Source organism: Ctenopharyngodon idella, chromosome 7 (genome assembly GCF_019924925.1).
Source record: "Ctenopharyngodon idella isolate HZGC_01 chromosome 7, HZGC01, whole genome shotgun sequence".
Taxonomy (NCBI): domain Eukaryota; kingdom Metazoa; phylum Chordata; class Actinopteri; order Cypriniformes; family Xenocyprididae; genus Ctenopharyngodon; species Ctenopharyngodon idella.
In genome coordinates, this window is record NC_067226.1 from 12072497 (window position 1) to 12084740 (window position 12244).

At 38.1% G+C, this 12244-nt stretch overlaps 1 protein-coding gene across 1 annotated transcript; it reads right to left on the minus strand.

Annotated features, from left to right (window-relative positions):
* Positions 1–2549: 2549 nt before the first annotated feature.
* On the minus strand, positions 2550–10873 carry c1qtnf4 (C1q and TNF related 4). The gene is made up of 2 exons (XM_051901420.1): positions 10690–10873; positions 2550–5050 (listed from the first exon to the last, which is right to left on the minus strand). The coding sequence occupies exon 2, from the start codon at positions 5043–5045 to the stop codon at positions 3900–3902; it is 1146 nt and encodes a 381-aa protein (XP_051757380.1). The 5' UTR covers positions 5046–5050; positions 10690–10873; the 3' UTR covers positions 2550–3899.
* Positions 10874–12244: the final 1371 nt, after the last annotated feature.

Sequence of the window (12244 nt, forward strand, 5' to 3'; positions counted from 1 at the left end):
CTCCTGTTTCTGCATCTCATTTCTTATTTATAAATGTCTTCTTTTTTTGTAATAACACTGGTTAAAACTTTTAGTTTTGATAGTTGATAGTTGTATCTGTATACACAACAGACTCGCACACATAAAAATTCAAATTCTTCTTAAGTTCACTGATGTCTGATAACTGTTTTCTTATTTCTTATTTTTGTAATTCAGCAGTTAAATGTGCGTTTAGCCAAATGCCTCTAAGTTTTTAGATACCTCATTTACCTCTACAAGAGATAACAATAAGTCATATTGACAGGTTATTTTCAAAAAGATTTTTATCTGCAAAATTAAGAGTTTTAGCCACAAAATTGTTTAATTGCCATTCAGTAATGTGGCTCGGAGCAAAGTTATAGGTATAAAAATGTGTTCTCCATAATTAACTGTGGCTTTTCCATTTACCAGTCTCATTACAATTTGTGGAAAGTCAGCTGTCTGCTGCTAGTCTGTTCTCTCATTCCCCCATGAGTGGAGTTCTGCTGCAGTCGTCGGGTCTGGCATTTATGTTTGCTTTATTGTGTTAACTTTTATGCACACACACACACACACACACACACACACACAGAGTTATCCAAACAGTTATTACTCCACACTTTAACCTACTAATGTTGTTTTTTAAAACATTAGTCTTTATAATATATTGCTGTTCCAAGAAGACAATTTCAACATTTATGAAAGTATTTCTTATTCAAGAACATTCATTCAGGATGAAAAACTTATTTCCCATCTTCCGAATTGTGTCTGCTAGTAGCAATTATAGTGTAGTGTTCTTTTTGGAGCATTGTACACTTAAAAATTTAAAAATATAATTTGGTCAAATTTGAATTGAACAGTTTTCCCAAATTAGAGGGGAAAATGTCAATTTTTCAGTCAGACTCAAGTCTGGCAAGGACAAGGTCATTCTAGAATAGAAACCCTCTTTTCTCCCATGCAAGCCATTCCTTCATAGTTTTTGCTGTATGTTCTTCCAACACCATGTCAATACAAAATGTAATTATCTGGGTGTTTCTGGTTTGCACCAAACTCAGTGCTTCACTTTCAGGCTTTTTATAACTTTAATAAAAAAAAAAACCTTAAAGTTCCCCAGGCATCTCCTTGATCCTCAGAAAACAGAAAAATAATCTGATCTGCTATTTTAGTTCTAAGACCTCACAAAAGCTGTGACATTCATAGAGAAATCAAGCTCATCTGGATTCATAAAGAACACAAATGTGTACTGTTATTGTTAAATATACTCTTGTTCTATGTAATTACAGTGTAAGTGTGACATTGCGGGACTGTAAATTAAAGTGGTGCTTGTTACCCTCTTGTTCCATGTAGTTACACTGTAAGTACAATAAAAACACATGCAATCTGATATCACTTGAATTTGAAAAACAACTTAATTCAAAACAGGTCTACAACACTTCTTAGACATTTATTCATTTTTTAAAATCAACTTTTCATTTTAAATTCTGAAGTCCTGACAGAAAGTAGCACGTTTTGTCCCTTTTTGTTGTTGTTGTTGTTTATCTTGCTTGGCTTCCTCTTCCTCTTGTTCCTCTTCTTCTTTTTCAATCTTTCCACTGATGAACCTTAAGAAGGAATCTCATGTCTTTTGCTATTCTGTATTCTGGTTTACTCATGTGAAACTCTCACGAGAATTGCCTTCTTTGTTCTTCTGTCTTGTTTGTTTCTCATTATTATTATCTGTTATTCTGTGTATTTTGTTTAGAACATTCATTAAAAAAACAACAAAAAACTAACAACATCCGACATGCGTGTTTTTTCGCACAAGTTTCTCTGCAAGCTTACTCACGCTTCAAGTTACGTCAAGCGTTCTGTTTTGAAATAAGTTGTTTTTCAAATAAAGGTTTTCAAGTGATATTGGATTGTGTGTATAGATGTGTTTTTATTGTACTTACAGTGAAATTACATGAAACAAGAGGGTAACAAGCACCACTTTAATTTACAGCCCGCAATGTCACACTTACACTGTACCTACATGAAACGAGTATATTTCCCCTGTACTAAAAAAAAGTTGCAATAGTTCTACTTGCCTTGAAACAACTTAATCAGTGCACTTTTGCAATAAAAACAAAATACTGTGTAAATGTACTGATATTTAGCCTACCCCGTAATTTAAAAAAAGCCTTTATATATTTGTACACTATTATTACAAAAAGGTGTGCAGTGTATGTTCTCGCTAAATTGCTCCCAAATGTAAGATTGTTGTCTATCATAATAGTGTAAGTACCCCTTAGTTCTAAAATACTTACAGTATAAATAATTTGTTATTTTCCTGGTTGTTACCCCTTTATTCCCAAAACTTTACATATTGTTCCCCAATACTTATACGTACTTATTTTATAGGTACACTATAATTACCAAAAGTTGTAAAGCTGTAAATTCCTTGTAATTACACAGTACTTTCCGGGCTATAATCTAAAGTGTTACCAAAAATCAGCATAAGATATAATTGGTAGGAGTGACAACTTTGTAGTCGTTAAGTATTGACACTAATAAAAAATACAAGACAAAAGAAGTTTACATTCAGAGTTTTTATTTGGCTTTCTTCTGAGGACTGGCTTCTTCCACAATAAGAATCCAGCGTACACTGAAACCACCTTTACGTTACTTAACAAAGTAGCTCATACAACACATACAGAAAAGTACATAAGACCAGGCACAAAATTAGAAATGCAAACATTCACTTATATAGAAATGGATAAAAAACACAAAAGTATTTACATTTTGGAATTGTGCACTTCATATGCTTTGTCACCTAAATAAATCTTTATGGCCATATACACACAACAGCATAAACCAGAAGAATTATATAAACAATGATCAATATCATTGATATTTTTTTCCCCCCAAAATATAAACATCAATATTTGTTGAACAATTCTCCAAAACCATTAGCATCAATTGGTGTACAGTACATGTATCTGGCAGTGAAAAAATCATTGTTCCTTTAGAAGCTGTCAGCCTGCATTCAGCAGTTTCTGGCCATATAGTGAATTTGCAGAAGTTATCCTCAGTTTAAATGTGTAGTGTTGTTCCAAAACCAGACTGATTATTGACTAACTACATGAATTATGATTTATTGGAAGGCAAATGCTGTCATCATTGTTTTTGTGTGTGTGCGTGCACGTGCCATAAACACAGATTTTACACTGGAAATAATGAATGAAAAGCAGAAGATGGAGCTCTCGTGCAAATCTTTCGTGCAAAAGCTTAAAAGACAACACAGTTTCTTATTTGAAATATGCATGCATTTAATCATTTTTATTCAATTTGAAAGAGTATGAAACACAGTTTTGAGTTGGAGCTATCTAATGAATTGCCTCTGCAGAGATAGGTGCTTTAGTGCTAAGAATTTCAGATTGTTTTATTTTGTATTAATATCTTTACAAATGATTTATATTAATTTAAAAGCGACCTGTTTGTATTTTTAATCATATTCTTGTGAGAACTCAGCATCCAAGGCCTTAAAGTCACCATGAAATCAAAATTGACAATTCTTATTTTATGGAATGTTGCAGTCTTTATTATAAATCAATTCCAGATGGACAACAGGGAAGAAAAACATCACAATTTCCGTTTCATGCTGACTTTAGGGATGCTGAGTAGGCCTTGTTTAACCAATGTGTTATAGGTGCTGCTTGCTTGACTTAGTAATTTCTTCCTAAAGCAGATAAACAGAATAAAAACAAAAGCTTCAGAGATTTCTGCAATAAGGAATCTGAAAAAGCAAACCACATGAGTGACGGCATACAGTCTCAAGAGTGTAGAAGACTGCGTGTAGGGAACTCACACTTTTTCCACACAAACGCTCCTCCGAAACCTTACCCTTCCTAAAGACCCACAGACACACTGGCTCCTTGACTGGCCTACAATGTCTTATCCTGTTTCTGCTGCTGAGGAGGGCTTTGGTGGAGCTCAGGATATACCAGGAAGCCAGTAAAAGTGATATACTTGGCGTGATTACTGTAAGCACCAAATCCATCCCTCTGGTGGCTGTAGAGCCAGACAGTGTCTCCATCCTGCAGTGACAACATCAGACTCTGGCTCTGCAGGGCCTTCTCAGTGTCGCTGTCATCGTAGATCATGGTCTGTACCTCCAAATGGTTCTTCATCAGCTTCACTGACAGGGTCTTATGGGGCAGCTTGCCAGCATTGAAGGAGAAGTAATAGGCTCCTGGTACACTGCATTTGAATATACCAGTGCTTAAGTTGAAGTTGTTGCCGATGTTGACAAACTCAGTGTCAAAGATGATAGGCTGGTGCTCAGGGTATCCTTGATCCACTCCCACAATACTCTGAGTGCGGCCCACTGAGAATGCCGACCTCTGGTCGTCGTCTTCCTCCTCTTCATTTCTCCCATCCTCCTCTTTTATCTTTTCATCCCTTCTCTCTTCTTTCATACCCACAACAGTGTCTTTGGTAATCGTATTTTCATGCTCAGACAGTAAGTGATCGCTGATTTTCGGTGGTTGATGATCACTGTCATGGACTTTGTGTGTCGGCTCTTGGTAGCCGTACAGATCAGGGTAGATCAGGTAACCGTTGAAGGTGGTGTAATGACCAGTGTTACTGTAGATAGCATAGCGAGGGTCTCCATGAAGACGAAGCCAGACAGTGTCTCCGAAATCAAGCTGCAGCATGGCGCTCTGGCTCTGCACTTTCCTCTCTTCTCCGGCGTTCTCGTCGTACACGATCGCCTGAACCTCATTGCGGTTCTTCATCAGCATGACCGACAGGTCTCGGCGTGGGAACTTCCCCACTGTGAAAGAAAAATAGTATGCACCCGGAATCCTGCAGCGGAATAAGCCGGCCTTTGGATCGAAATCGCCACCAATGTTAACGTACACCTTGTCAAAGGTGATGACCATCTTCGGCCCTCCCTCCATGCTGCTGGTACGTGCCACAGAGAACGCGGACCGCAGCTCCACGGCGTCAGACATGCGGGCAAATGCCCATGTGGTGGTCACATGACACAGCACACACAGCAGCAGGGGCCTGGTACCAGGCAGCATTGTAACTGCAGAGGCAACAAAGAATAACAAAACAGCTCTATTAAGTATCATCAACCGAAGCTGTTAACATAAACAAAAACTGTTGAACACTCTTATTTAAATTATCACTTTCAGTTAAGATTGTAAATGATAGCTGCTGCTTGTTACCGACACATGAGCTTGGAAAAAAAAAAGAGCAATCATTATGCATACAAGTGCCAGTGGGAGGTGGGATCAAAACAGAACAGATCAGTGCCTTTAGTAGATACAGCAGGATGAGAGCTGTATTATCAGACCCTCTCTCTTTTCCCCTGAGATAAGCAGTAATAGGATACACACTGGATCAGCAGAACACTGGAGGTGACAGAACACTGTGACTGAAATTTCAGATCATTTCTGCACAGCTTTCGGGGGTCCCACCCCCAAATCCCACTGCAAATTTTCAACCCATCTTATAGTGCATCTAATATCATGGCGAACAAAACAAGAGGACTACAAGAACATGTGGGTATTAAAATGCATTTCTGAAGCATTTTTATTTAAATCAGGAGAGCTGCTGTGAAATGACCCCATTTGTTGTGATTCATCAAATGATTCATATTAAATGCTAAGAAGGGTTGGATAGTGATTGTTATAGATATGCACATACACTGCAAAAAAAAAGGAGGTTGCATTAAGCACCTCATATTGTGACGCAAATACCTCTAGCCCTCCATTCGCTGAACTACGCCCCATTGGAGCGTGTGCCTGAGGGAAGAGCAGTGTATATGGGATACTGCATGACACCTGCGACTATTGTGTCTATACACTACAGTTAAAAAGCCTTCATAACATTTCTCCCTCTGTGAAACCAGTTCAACCAATTCAGTGTCCCAGAGATCCATTACGGAGCAACACAGCTGGACTGCCGCTTTCGCTGTTTTACCGGAACAACCATCCCCCACAATCTCCAACGCTATATTTCCATATTTCATTCTATTTAATAGACTTTAACAGCCACAAGACACAGATTATACTGTTGACGGTGCCTCCTGCATGAATTAAGAAATGAAACCTTAAAACAGCAGTTTCCTTTGATTTAAAGATGGATGGAGCTCATCATCCCTCTGCCACATTGAAATATGAATAAAAATGCAAAAAGGCTTTTGCTCTTAATGAGATCTCTTGAGATGCCAGAGAAGTTGGACTTCTGTTTCATGGATGGAACAGTGAGCTAAGCCATGCTAAAAATAGTGTCCCGCTTTCTGTTTGGTATTAGAATAGTTTAAGTATGTTCATGTGAAACGCACGAGTAAATCTGCATTTGTAGGTGGTTATGTTAAGATTTTCCAACAATTGTATTGTCTTAGCTGCCCTAAAAGCAATTATATTAAGAAGGATGTTTTAAGAAAAATTAGATTTTATATGATTGTGATGTGCATCCTTTATCGGTTTCAAACTAAATGGCTTAATATCATGTAAATCATTCATGAAATATTCTCGCAATGTTTACTACTAATTCCATACTTGTTTAACATTTAATGTTTGTTACAGGATATAAAAATGTGCCTGCAGATAAAGTAACAACAAAATATCATTTTCCTCCTGTTGTTTGATCTCTATTTTTAGTGATGCTTTCATGCCCTAACAATCTGAACACAGGGGAGGGAGACATCAATATTTGTCAATGCCTTTCTTGTGTTTTCAGCTACACTTTTTTCCTCAGCGAATGCTGAACTGCAACATCCTCTGAGAACACATGGAGTAAACCCTTCAGCTCAGTGAAGCAAAAACACAAAATGTCTATATGCAACAGCTGAGGTCAAAAATCCCTAAAAATGCATTTTAATGTGTTTTCTTCTATGTTTTCTTATGTACAAATACTATTTGTATGATTTTGTTTGGCTCCTTTGAAACATTCACCACTTCCAGGTCCAAAACCATTTTCAGCTGGTTATAGGCTTTGTTAACTTGTGTTTAAAATTTACTTATAATGTAAAACAACCTACACAGGTCAACTACTTACAGGCTTAGTAATTAACACTTAGTCTTGGGTTTTGATTAAAGTTGCACTTGGTCTCAATCAGTGCTGGGTAAGTTACTTTAAAAAAGTAATAATTACTATCTACTAATTACATCTTCAACAGTGTAATTATATTACTGTACTAATTGCTCTCTCTAAAAAGTATTGCATTACTTATTACTAATTACTTTCTAAATCCCATATCAACCAGTTGAACAATACAAGGATGGACATGAAACTGCACTAAAACATACATTTTACAATTTAACATTATAAATCTGCTATTTTTTTTATAGAATTGTTCTATAATCTATATGCAATTACATCAGAAGTAACTGTAATTACATTACAGAAAAATTAAGAGTAATCCCTTATTTTACTTTTGCAAGGGAAAATTAAATTACAATAAGTAATTACTTAGTAATGCCAACACTGGTCTCAATGTGTCTCCACAAAATAAACATAAATCCGATTTATTGTTGTGCAATATGGAAATATAACCCACTTCTGTGATGATGCTAATGGCACACAGTCTTAAATCTAAGACTAGGGGGTCTATGTTAATTAGTGTTTGAGTTTTGTGCCGTATTCATAGTGACTCTCTTAAGGCCTGTTCACACCTAGCAAATATTCAGTATGTTCTAATGTCTGATGTTTTGAAGAAAACTGGTCATCCAACAAGATTTGCACTTTTGGTCATGTGCCCAGACATGCTTCTGCTACATAAATCAATGACTTGGATAGCAGACAGTAAATAGCAGAGGAGGATTTTGTGTACCGTGGTAACCATGGTATTTTTGCTCTTCTAAGAGTGCCACCTAATTGTCAAAGTGTAATTTTGCATTTTCATTTAGACCATCTGTAGTTTTTTACATGTATTGGTCTGAACAGACATATCGCATGGACAAATCTAACTGAATTTTCATGCCAGACATTTGTGTTGGTGTGAACAGGCCTGGTCAATGCTGACGTCAATCGTGCAGGAGGAGTGAACTTTATATACATAGCCTGAAAAACAAGATGCATTTACAGTTAGCTGATTGCATTTTGTATATAGGCTATCTCAATGCTTTTTTCTATGCTTGGTCTTTTCATGATCAGGCAGCTATCTTTAGCTCTTTTGAAGTCAGCAAGAATTTAAAACTGACCACGTTTATTATAAAGGATTTATACATGCACATCATTTTTTTTAAAGTCATGTGTCTTTGTAATCTTTAATCAAAAACATTAACTTCTCCCTAAAAAAGACATCTCTTTCTCCTGATGACGTGAGCACTGATGAAAAAAATTACCCTCCAGCAACCTGTCAACCATATGAGATTGCAGCAATTAGCAAATGATGATGATCCAACAATCCAATCAATTACTGATGGACAAAATCAATTCCTACCCTAGGCCTACATTATTTCTCATTCAAGAATCCGTTTTACTCAGATATACACCACAATAGAGAAGAAAAACTATCGCAATTTCTGCTTCATGCTAACTTAAAACATGCAGTAACCAAGTGTATATACGTCACAGAGATTGTATTATACCATTACTATACCACTAATTTGTAAATATACACAGACACCAATGGATGTTTCTCCATGGACTGATACTAGGTGGCCTGTAGCATTCACAAAGCTTTTGCTGAGAGAGTCGATACATTATTGATATTCCAGCCAGTGGATACAATTGCTTTTTTCAAGCAAACACTAACATCCATCAACAGGAGCACTAAAATGATTTAAAGCAAAACGTGATTGCAGGTAAAAAGGAGTGGACACACTTGGCCCCAGTTTGCTTGTGAAACTCCACTCAGCAAGTGAAGGGCAGTGTGTGTGACATGACTGTGGTGTTTAATGAGGGTCTGTGGAGTATCGGCATACAGTGAAGAGCACAGTGCCTGTGAGCGTGTGCTCCAGGGCCCAGTTATCTCCTCTCTCTTTCTCTCTCCCTTTCCCTAACAGCCTTTGGTTCTACACTCTGATACTGCCACTTTCACTGAACCATTCAGCCAAAGCCGCACACACACCCTCTATTCTGACAGCACACTCTAAATCTCAAACACACACAGACAAAATACAGCAGTCTTGTTGGATATAGGTGCAGGAGATAAGAAAAGGATACCGTTTTATGAGTCAATGACAGAAGCAGAACAGGAGAGAGATAAAGCAAGTGAGGAACCATTTAAATATTGGAACGATGACAGTCACAACTCTGTGAGCATAATGAGGGCTTGAACCCGACAGCTGGCGTCTCCTGAAACTCCCAGCGACAGACATAATCAGTCATTCTCCACATTTATAGCATTCTATTAGACTAATAAGTGGTTGTAAATTGAACTACTATCAATTTGAATATTTTTCATGCTTCAATATTTCACTGTGTAATCTGTAGCAGTCAAGTTGAATAAAGTTAGCTAACGGTGTGGCTCGCCTGCTGCCCTATGTGTGTGTGTGTAATCTGTCATCTATGACATAGGTAATGACCCAGCGTACGAACAACCTGCTGCCAAACACAACACCTCTTCTGTTAGACTACGACGAAATACGTCATGCACAGCCTATCGTTAAAATACATAAATAATAATGCCTCTCACTCAGACTATCATCTTGTTATTCATCTCAATGCCACAAGCAAAAAAAATCTTTCACTCTCCTTAACACCACCTTAAAATAAATACAACATACCTGAACACTTGAAAAGGTTAAAAATATTTACAATAATTTTATAGAGCTTAGTCTTAAAATATGCTATATGCTGTGTATTAGGTATCATTGTAAATACAATAATGTCAGTGCTATCTGTCCTTACAGTAGATTGTGTGCATTGACTCGCCGCACATCCAATTAAACAGGCTGTGGATATGATTTAAAGCTGATTAGTTTTTGTTTTTTTTTTCATTTACAGTGATCCTTACACAGTAAAACAGTAATTGACTAAAGGTGTGAATACAAGCGCTTGTGCTTCTTTTTGAATTCTGCCATGAAAATGTGCAATACCCTTCCTCTATCTTAACCTACATGCTAAGATCTATAAATAGGTAAAATGACATTTATTAGGAAGTCGGATAGTCATTTCATACAATTTTAATGAGTTTGTCTGTGTAAATATTCACTTTGACCGGACAGCAGGCAGTTTCTGATTCCGCACACACACATATGCGCAAGCTGAATGGGCTTTTAGTGTCTTCGGGGAAATCTCCCTGGCAGTGCAGATCCGTATCAGATCACTATCGGCAACAAAGAGCCTCTCTCTGTATGTCCCTCGCTCACGATGTCCCGAGGTGATGTGGATATGAGCGCAGAGAGCGTATGACCTGGCTTTGTTAGTATCAACCCCACGTGTGCTGTTTTCAAAGCGTTCAGCCAAAGGTTTACCTCTGTTGCAGCTCTGCTCTCTGCTATGTTCAACAATAGCAATGTCAGCATCAGATAGAACCAGAGAACATCATCACAGAAGTAGATCAATTCCCCTCATCTCATATGGGCATAAAATGACAGAACAACTGCAGCACAGAGAGGTCCAAGACCGAACGTATAAGTTTGCACCTCTGATAGAGTGTTTACGTCGATCAGATAAAAGACGAATACAAAACGGCAGGGTGCGATAGCCACTGCATCACAAGATAGAGACGGATAAAGAGAGACCACATCCTCATGCTGTTGTCCTTACCTGTGCACTCGGATCTGCAGGAAGCGGTCTTGAAGTTCTCTCGGTGGACTGAATGAAAGAGTGTCTTTTTCTCTTTTTCTTTCTCTCCCTTTATTCTTTTCTTCTCTCTCCTGCTTCCTCTGTGTGTCGGCTCTCAACCTGCTGCTGATGTCTGGTGCAGCACACACCCACACATTCATGTGCGCACACTCTCTCTCTCTCTCTCTCTCACACACACACACACACACACACACACACACACACACACACACACACACACTCCAATACAGTCATTGGAGGATTTAAGAGCAATCGGGGTGCTGCAAGCTGATTGGGGGCTCTGGAGCAGACAAACGAACGGCCATTCTGGAAGGATTATCAATAGGGAGACTCCAGGGGGTGTTGTCTCTGTGTACATGAGCAAACATCTGTTTAAGAGCAAGCCAAACTGGACATGATGATCTCTTATGATCTAATTTTGTGAATATGCATGCGTTTACATGCACTCACTCAATATGAAAATGGATGGATTCAATAATCCTACATATGTGTATTTTCTCACAAGACCCAAGTGCAATGGCAAGCTGTAATACACACAGGCTTTAGTTTTTCCACAACAATTGATGGTAATTTCACACCTCTGCACATAATAATAGTCATTACTCAGAGTCCCTGAGGAGAGACATTTTACACTGAGTGAGAGACTTTTGTTATTTTGTTGAGATTTTGTTAGCTATTCCAATTTTTTTTTTATTGTTTTCAATAATATATTTGTTTTTATACTTTAAACACAAATGACCAATCTGTTTTGGTCTCAGTGTCTGTTTATCTCTCTCTATCTTGCTTCCTTTCTCTCTCTCTGCAGGCACCATATGGACTGGGTCTATGTTCCTGTGCCCAGCAGTTCCCCCCCCATCCTGATCGTTCTGGCACTGAGCGGATTAATCTGTTTCCATAACATTCATTCTGGCCCTCTCTCATTGTTTGCAATGATGAATGCGTGTATCTAGTCTCTGGAAGATGAGCATTTGGGACAATAATAGCTATATTTAGTTATTATACAGTAGGGTCTTCTTGCGTAATTGATTTGAAGGTGTTCATTCAGATGTGAAATTGAATTGTCCCCTTGTAAAGTGCAAAGGCCGCTCAAGTCTGGAGGATTTCTATGACTTTCACATGGGTCATATGGAGAGATGAGCTTTCTCTCTGTCTCTCTCTCCTCCTGTGACTCAGTGCTGCTTGAAATGAGCATCTGAAGAAAACAGGTTGCTCAAACCCCTCCTCAAGCGGACTCAGCCGTGAAGACTAAACTGAAATGCTATTATGATGAAAGACTCCTTTCTAAACTTCAGTCACAGCCACTTTAAAGCTCTTCAGCCACATCATGGCTGCCCGGGCTGAGCTCTTAATTGACCTATTTCGCTGCAACAGGTGTTTATACAGCGATATCATTCTAGCTGTCGAATTCAGAGTTCATTCACCCTGATCCAGTTTGATCTGTGAGATACACTGACAATAATGCAAATTGTCACAATGATTCATATTTGTTTTAATTAAATAATATCTGTTGGTCAAA

Coding starts and splice junctions, on each gene's coding strand:
- c1qtnf4 (XM_051901420.1), bottom strand. CDS start 5,045: ATGCTGCCTGGTACCAGGCCCCTGCTGCTGTGTGTGCTGTGTCATGTG.